Raw genomic sequence first — 9,448 nt, forward strand, 5'->3', positions numbered from 1 at the left:
GATTCTTTAGCTTGGGACCTGGTTAATGATAAATGGCCCTCATTTGCAGCTGATCCACACAATCTCAGACTTGGACTTGCTACTGATGGTTTCAACCTGTTCTCCATCTTAAGCTCTAAATATAGTTGTTGGCCGGTAATGCTTGTGAATTATAATTTGCCTCCTATGTTGTGCATGAAGAAAGATAATATTATGCTAACATTGCTGATTCCTGGTCCAAAGCAACCGGGAAACGACATAGATATCTATTTGCAACCACTTGTAGATGATTTGCAATTGTTGTGGGAGAATGGGGTTGAGGCTTATGATGCATTTAGCAAATCAACTTTCAATTTGAAGACAATGTTGATGTGGACTATAAATGACTTTCCAGCATATGGAAATCTTGCTGGCTGTTCTACAAAAGGAAGAAAAGCATGCCCTATATGTGGGAAAATACACATCATAGAAGGTTACGCTTCATCAAGAAGTTTTCATACATGGGTCACAGGAAATTTCTGAAACCCTCACATCCATACCGAAGAAAGAAATCATGGTTTGATAATAGTGTAGAGCATGGAAGCAAGCCCAGAGCCTTAACAGGTCACAATATTTCTGCTGTTCTAAATGATTTTCCAAATGATTTTGGAAAAGGTGGAGACAAAAAAAGAAAAAGGAATAATAATGAGAATGATGGTGATGATGATGAGGATGAGGATGACACAAGTGACATTGATAATCAGAATGAGCTTACTAGGTGGAAGAAAAGATCTATCTTTTTTTCTTTACCGTACTGGAAGGTTAGTGTTCTGTTTTTCCTTTATTTCATATTTTTTATATATTTTGTTTTAGCTTTATAATTGCTTAATGTATTTCTTTATTTTTTATTTACAGGAACTTCTATTACATCATAATTTAGACGTGATGCACATAGAGAAAAACATTTGTAAGAGCATAATAAGCACTATGTTGCATAGTGGGAAATCAAAAGATGGGATAAATGCTCGTAAGGACTTGGAAGATATTGGAATTAGGAAAGACTTGCATCCAGAACAGCGGGGAAGCAGATTGTACCTTCCACCAGCACCACATACATTTTCAATGTCTGAAAAGAAAAGATTTTGCAAGAGGATATATGACTTCAAAGGGCCTGATGGTTATTGCTCAAATATCGGGAACTGTATAACATTAGAGGATTGTAAGATTATGGGGCTTAAATCTCATGATTATCATGTCCTAATGCAGCAATTGTTGGCTTTTGCTATAAGAGGATTGTTACCGAAAGAGCCTAGAAAAGCGATAATTCGATTATCTAGATTTTTCAATAGATTATGCCAGCGTGCTATTGATAGAGAAAAGTTGTTGGACCTTGAGAATGAGATCATTGAAACTTTGTGTCAACTGGAACGCTTTTTCCCACCGTCATTTTTTGATATCATGGTACATTTACCGGTTCATCTAGCAAGAGAGACACGCTTGTGTGGTCCGGTTCATTTTCGTTGGATGTATCCTTTTGAGAGGTTAGATTTTTTTATTATTCTTTTTCATGCTAAAATCCATTATGAAATTTTAATTTGATCATGGACAAGATTAAATTCTTTTATTCAGGTACATGAAGACACTAAAAAAATGTGTCCGAAATCCTGCAAGACCTGAGGGGTGTATTGCAGAGTCATACCTAGCTGAAGAGTGCATCGGCTTTTGTAGCGAGTTTCTAAAACAGTCAATACATGTGAAGGAAAAAGAAGTTCGCAATGAAGAATTTGAAAATGATGTCATTTTTGAAGGTCGTCCTATATCTAAGACTACTTCAATCACACTTACCGATAAAGAGAAAGATATTGCACATCGTTCAGTATTACTGAACACAGCAATAATGGATCCATTTTTAGAGTAAGTACATTGCTATTTTTATGTACTTATTTAGTTTGCTTTTCTATTTATTAGTTTTATTTTATAATTCATATGGTCTTGTGTTCTTGTGTTCTATTAGTATGCATTTGGAGGAGTTGCAAGCAAAATACAAACAGCTTGAAAAAAATCAGACCTTACTTTGGAAGCGGCATACTGAGAAAATTGCAGAATGGACAAAAAATAAGGTTATTTAAAATTAATCATCTCAAATCTGTTCTTGTATTTATTACTTAGCTGAGGTACACCATTTAACGCTTATATTAATATTTTGTAGATTCCTATTGACTCGAATGATCATTCAAAGACATTAAGATGGTTGGCATATGGTCCTAAAAAGAGTGCACTATCATGTAAGGGATACATTATCAATGGGCTACGGTTTCACACAAAGGATGTTGACAGGGAAACACAAAATAGTGGGGTGACTTATGATGCAATAACCATGTGTAGAGCAAGTGCAAAAGATACTGCACAAGTGGCTGATCTGGTTTCATATTATGGAATATTGACAGATATCATTTTACTAGACTACCATCTGTTTTATGTTCCATTGTTTAAGTGTCATTGGGCCAATAAAGGAAATGGTGTTAAGGAAGAAGATGGATTCACACTTGTAAACTTACAGCAGAGTCAAGTATCATTTGCAAGAGATCCATATATCCTAGCATCTCAAGCAAAACAGGTTTTTTATTCAAGAGAAGATGATTCGTCTAATTGGTATGTAGTAATGAAGGCACCACCAAGAGGTTACCATGAGTTGGAGACAGATGATGAGAATGCAGATGCATCTTTTTTGCCACAGGAAATTGAAATGGATATTGATGATTATGAGACAGAGAGTTATGTCAGGGTGGACTGTGAGGGACTACTTGTGTGATTGGAACTAGTTGGTAAGGAGGTTGATTGTTGATCATACTTTAAAATGTTTGATTTATCTTGTCTTATTGGCTGCTACTTTATAATAATTTTGGTGTTGTTCATGCTTTAAATGTGTGTCACTGTGTTTATTTGTGATTTTGATATATGTATAATTTGTTTCACATATGAAACCAGGTTTAACTATATAGATACTTACCTTTATTTTTTCTAATACAGATAAACGAGGATGGTTGGTGAGACTACAAAGACAGGTCAGCGTAAAAGGAAGAACAGTATTATGGTATAGTTATCGCATGATCATATGCCTATATTATCCTTTTCTGCTTTTTATAATTTTAGTTTTCTATATGTGTTCTATTTTTCAGCGTAAAAGGAAGAACTGTTTATTTTTCTTGTAGAGCTTAATTTCAGAATTCATGAAAGCTTAATTAATGATAGTTTAATTGGAGTACCTACTTCTTCTAGGTGGATAATTATGCGAGGGGTGTGAATGCCATGGAAGGCCTTACGCAAGTCAATCAAGAAGCTCCCCAAGATGGACCAGTTCCAAATATTCATATTCCTGAAGAAGATATGGTCCAAGAAGATGATACAGCTGAAGATGCACCAACACAAGATACAATTAAAGCTGCAAGAGGCATAAAAAAGAAAAGGGGTCCAACAAAAAAGAAAAATCTTGCTAGGGACCCTGCGAACCGAATTCAGATTCAATTTACTGATTCTGGTGAACCATATGGACCCGGATCACTACACTTGTCATCGTTTTTGGGCCCTCTTGTACAAGAGCATGTACCTGTAACACTTGATGATTGTAGGAACCTTGATGATGGTCTGAAAGTTGTATTATGGGAAGAAGTTCAGGTAATAATTTACTATCATTTTACATAAGCTATCTAACATATGAAAATCTCCTTCAATATAGTCCTTCAGCTAATAATACTTTCATGCATATAAAATGCAGGCAAGATTCATATTAGAAGAAGAATGGCAAAAGAATGTCATATTTCAATCGATGGGATGTCTTTGGAGGGCCTCAAAATCAAGACTAGTTGCTCAAATACGAGCAACAAAGAAGAAGGAATAAAGACTTCAGCTCAAACCAGACAACATACCATCTTTAGCAATTTGGAAGAAATTTATCAAGACAAAAACAAGCCCAGAGTTTAAGGTATGTTTTTCTGAGATAATTAATCACTAGCTTATATTAAGAGATGTTATTATGATAAAGGACCAATGTCTCCAGGTCAAAAGTGAAAAGTTCAAGGCATTAAGGCACAGACAAGTCCCACACACTTGCAGTCGCAAGGGAATGGTTCGATTAACAGCTGATATATGGTAATACATTATACATTAATATATGTTTTCTTAAGGCAAAGTTATGAGTATATCATCAGTCTTTCTTTTTTTAAACATGTATCATTGTAGAAAAGAAATAGTGCAGACCCATCTAGTGTGTCAAGGGTTAAAGCTTGGATCAAAGCTCACACAAAAAAAGATGGTACACCGGTGAATTCAACAGTTGGTGAAACAATTGTAATGACACTAATTTTGCATATGAGTGAATATATATTACTTTGCCTTGAAGAACATGTATATATAATGTAATACATATATATGTTGTACCTTTCAGGATAAGCTTAAAAAAATTGAAACTGCTACACCTTCATCCTCATCAACTAATGTGAGAGAAGACGCTCTTTCTAAAGTATTAGGAAAAGATAAAACCTGGGCGATTAAGAGGAATGGGAAGAGGAGTTACTATAAGCAAAGTATCTTTCTTACAAGCCAGAGACAAACATGTGCTCCAGCTAAAAGAGGAAAATTCTGAATTCCGAAATAGAATACAACATTTGGAGACTGTGGTCCATAAATTAGTTGGAAATCATCAGGTACATCTATATAACTTTCAATTAAAGGACTATATTTGCCATCCAAGCCATTATTTCCGAAATAGAATACAACATTTTTCTCAAAGAGTTACAATTTTTTTTCTCATTTTTTTCCACAAGATCTCTTGTTTCTAATCTGAATATGGTGCTGCAGTTACAATCATGTGCTTTACACCGTGGTTCTATCAAAATTTCAATGTTTGATATGCCAGGGTTCTCTATGATGAAACCATGTTCACTGTTTAGATTGAGTTTTGAAGCATAATTAGTAGCCTAGTGTTGAATTATTTCACCTCTATCTTACTTCATTCATTAGCTTCACACATCTTTATTTGTAACTGTGGCCAATAGTGATTTTTTTTAAATTACCAAAAGCATATTTTGGTGGATGTACTTTAGTTTAGAGAGAGCTTTTAAAACATGTGGCCTGCTTTTTGAGTATTGAGTGCTTTTCTCTCTAGATAAGTCCCATACAAACAAAACTTTTATATACTTATGGTCATTTTCTTCTATAAATCTGTAGCATCCTAGATTGTGATATTTGTAAGTTTTTTACTATGTATTATGCACGTATAAATGTAAGTTATCCTCCTATATTGATGCATGTATATGTACTGATGTAGTTCAATGTATTATGCACGTATAAATGTAAGTTATCCTCCTATATTGATGCATGTATATGTACTGATGTAGTTCAGTTTTATCTTTTATTTTTTATATGTACTGATGTAGTTCAGTTTTATCTTTTATTTTTTATTTTTCTGCTAGCTACTGTTTTGCATATTTGACTGCAGTGGTATCATGGACTCATGAAAGCCAACATGTATAAAATGATATTATTTGATATGAGTATATATATACAAGAGCGGACACAAAAGTTTATTGTGCTGTTTTTATTCTCTTCTACTTCCTCATGTACGTCTTTTTCTGTGAATTAATAGACTCATTCCTTTGGACCACTGTGACTATGCAAATAAACTTTCCCCTATTTTACATCATAGTATATATTCTTGTCACATCTTGGATGCAGAGATGAAAGTGACTTGCAAAAGATGAGAACATGAACAGAGGGAACCTCATTCCCATGCGTCATTACTGTTTTGGTATATAACTTTTTCATATGCCTGTTTGAGAGAGGGCCTCATTGAATTCAGCTTTGTTTCGTTTATAAATTAGTTACCGGTCTTTATAACTAGATTTGCTAACAATTAATAATAATAATATTTTTTTGAGTTGTTAGAGAATGCAGAATGAGGAATATGAAGATGAGCAGAATGGGCCCGAAATTGATAATACCAGTCCTAAGGTAAAAGAGGAAAATTATCTAGCATGTTTCTTTTTAATCGATTATGAGGTATAAAATTTGAAAATTGCATGTGTTATATTCCGGATAGAGTTTTATGTTCTAATTATAGTCTGATACATTGTAGAGTATGTGCCCTAAACCACATGACAAGTGCAAGCTTTTAGATTGGTGTGGAATAGATGAGGTTGTAGCTGAAGGACGTTGGTGTTCTAGTGACCCAAAGGAGCTTGTAAATCATGCTCGTCTTGGTCCTAATGCAATGGAAGTGTTGGTAGACATTCCAAACAAACCAGAAGCTTTTCTTTGGAGGCCTACAACTAATATGTTCTGTATGCAACAAGCTCAGGGGAAGACAATAGCGTGGCCAGCTGATAAGGTGGTGTTCCAAATCAGTCATCAATCTGACAATGAAGACAATATATCCATGCATTCGGTAAAATAATTTTTAGCTTGCTCATTTACTTTTATTACTCATATTAGTTATCTTACATATAAATAGTTAAGTCGAGTTTGTTTGTTTTCATTGATTGGTAGAGTAAAAATATGAATCATATAAAGTGCAAGATCTTCAATTGGACCGGAAAAGATTAAATTGTTGCTGAAGGTCGTTGGGTTTCCAATGATTCAAAAATGCTTGTTAATGGCGTTCCTCTCGGACCTAATGCCATGATTGTTTGGGTTGATGTCACAACAAGTCCTGAAGCTTTTTTATGGAGACCCACGCCTGACATGACATCTATTGAAGATGCTATCGGCACTAAAGTAGCGTGGCCTGCTGACAAGGTTGTATTGGAAAATATCTCAATTAACAATGTGGAATCTACAAACATATCATCTCCTTCGGTAACCTTTTTTTCTGATACTATCATTATTTTGATATTTGATTATACTAGTTTCTTTTCTATAATTGATATCACTGTTTTTGTATTGTTGCTAGAGTGTGAACAACTCAAAGAAAAAGTGCAACTTGTTAGATATTGGTGGCTCGGGAAAGATAGTTGCTGAAGGACATTGGTCTTCAAGTGATCCGAACCAGGTTGTTCACTTCGTTCCTTTAGGTCCTAATGCTATGCGTGTTTGGGTTGATATCCCTAGGATCCCTAGTGCATCTCTTTGGAGGCCGACATCTGAGTTAGAATGCATTGAAGATGCCGTTGGTACGACAATAGCTTGGCCGTCAGACAAAGTTGTTATGCTTTGAAAAGCTGGTAAGTTATACATAATTGGTGACTACTTTAAATGCTGTTGTGGTTAGAAAGTGCACTTGGTTTGCATACTCTTTTCTGTGTGATACTGATCTCAGCTTCTATGCTTTACCCTTACACTTGGTTTGCATACTCTGGTTAAGCTCTGATTCATGTTGCTGCTGATCTCATGCTGCTGGTTAAGCTTGGTTTGCATACAGATCACGCCATACTCTACGCAGAACTTGATTTATGTACTAAGGGCATATTTGGATTTGTAGGGGGTGAATGGAAGTTAAGGGAAACTGAGTGAAGGAAAGGGAAGGGAAGGGACGGGAATTTCCTTCCCTTTGGTTACACCCAAATTTGGGGGGTAACAATTTTTATACTATTAGGGGGTGAACCAAGGGAAACTGGGGTGAATTAACTTCACCTCCTAAGTGTTCCCAAACAAGGTGAATGGTTCCCCTAACTTCCCTTCATTCTCATTCCCCTCAATCCAAACAAGCCCTAAGGTTTATAATTGATACTTTATCTTTTGTTATTAGTTGCTGTTTTCTACAGTTGGTTTGCCTATTGATTTTTTTACTACCAGATTATCGAGGTTACCCTGTGATTCGTTATTTAGAAATCTATTTATTATTATATATTTGTTTACCGGCTAATGGAATATAGAATAGTGGCTTGGGAGCTGGACCGTATCCAGGCAGGAGTTTTTTGAGGGAAATTTTGACAGAAAGTGGGTAGTTAGTAATAGAGAGCATAACAAGGACTGTCTTAATTTGGAGGTATTATTCACTGTGTTTACCAAATGAAATACAAAATAAGCAACCGGGGATGGGAGCGAAGAGCATTAGAGTTTCATGTTCTGCTTATAGTGCTTTTAGACTCTCTCTCTTTCAATTTCTCTTAATTAAAAGCATTAAATTATCATGCTGATCGATTCTTTCATCTACTGCTTGTGATGCCGGTTGGGATCAGGAGTAAGGAGGGACAGAACACACTAAAATAGCTCCTGCAAGCAGTGGATGCAAATTATCACTCACTGCAATCAAGAAATAGAGGTATCAATTATGTTTACAGCAATTCTAAAAGGAAAGAAAAAGAAAAAGATTAAGATGTTAAAGCTGTCCTGTTAGATAGGAAGTTTATTTTGTCATTTGGTCAAAAGCCAAAGTTGAAAAACAGGTGGCAAGTTAACTTCTTTCCGGATGAAATCAGCTATATCACTTGCATGCATCTACTGCAAACATTTTCATATGTTTTTTTAGCATTCAGTAACTGTACGATGTACTTTGGATATTACTTTGAGAAAGATTACACACACAGGATCATCAGTGTTATTGTTTTTGTTGCCGCTAGACCACTACATTTGGATTTGGATGATGTTTGTGGGGAATATTTGATGCATGATGTGCATTTTTCTTTTATTTTCCACTAGTTTTTGTTCAACATTTGCTCCTTGTATTATACATTTAGCAATCAACTATATCAATTATGTTTACACCAATATTCACACAAGAAATTAATGCTCAAGCCTTATATATCAATATAGGGAAATGAGACCAGCTATCTGGAGAGTACCAGCTGCATGCTGACCCTGAAGGTGTATCGCTTTCACCCTGACCATAAAGAAAGGCTATGGATCAGAAAGAGCAACCTAACCATTCAAATAAAGGTATTGACTCTCTTTGCTATCATTAAAGCCAGTTTTTCATGCATAAATTAATAAAGAACAAATTATTGTCTTCTTATTTTTATTAATAACAAATTTAAACAAAATTATTAAAGAAATTAATATAAGCTTGTGATTTTTAATTAATGGTGGTGTTGTTTTATGTTTTGTGTCCATATAATGTTCATGGCTCTAGGATCTCATTATTGGTGTTGTTAATTTCTGTTTTTTTGAAGCAGTACAAGTACTCAAATGCTGAAGATGATGAGTCTTCCAAGTCATATGTAATGCAGCAAATTTAGTTTCTGTTGTTCTGTGTATTATGGTTAATTTCTTGTACTCCATGTTGGACTATCCAAATACTAGTATTTGTTTTTTTGGCACATTTGTGTTGACTCTTCTTGTATGCTATAACTTGGTTATGTATTAGTTTGAATCTTTAAATGAAATATTTGCTTTTATGGTTGTCACAATTGGAAGTTATTTTTAGTTTAACCTTAAAGGTTTATAGGCACAACTGAAATGCTAGCTATAAGAAGTGGAAACAATTGTTGAAATGCTATTAAAAGAAGAAAGACAACATTCACTGAAACGCCATTGTAGTAACTCAAACGCTATCAAA

At 34.8% G+C, this 9,448-nt stretch overlaps 2 protein-coding genes across 2 annotated transcripts; both read left to right on the forward strand.

Moving 5' to 3' along the window:
• Positions 5,708 to 6,575, forward strand: LOC109851347. The gene is made up of 4 exons (XM_020421426.1): positions 5,708 to 5,764; positions 5,902 to 5,967; positions 6,092 to 6,400; positions 6,502 to 6,575. The coding sequence occupies exons 2-4, from the start codon at positions 5,905 to 5,907 to the stop codon at positions 6,556 to 6,558; spliced, it is 429 nt and encodes a 142-aa protein (XP_020277015.1). The 5' UTR covers positions 5,708 to 5,764; positions 5,902 to 5,904; the 3' UTR covers positions 6,559 to 6,575.
• Positions 6,672 to 7,182, forward strand: LOC109821981. The gene is made up of 2 exons (XM_020388134.1): positions 6,672 to 6,810; positions 6,905 to 7,182. The coding sequence occupies exons 1-2, from the start codon at positions 6,697 to 6,699 to the stop codon at positions 7,166 to 7,168; spliced, it is 378 nt and encodes a 125-aa protein (XP_020243723.1). The 5' UTR covers positions 6,672 to 6,696; the 3' UTR covers positions 7,169 to 7,182.

The sequence above is a fragment of the Asparagus officinalis genome, chromosome 8, assembly GCF_001876935.1.
Source record: "Asparagus officinalis chromosome 8, Aspof.V1, whole genome shotgun sequence".
Taxonomy (NCBI): Eukaryota; Viridiplantae; Streptophyta; class Magnoliopsida; order Asparagales; family Asparagaceae; genus Asparagus; species Asparagus officinalis.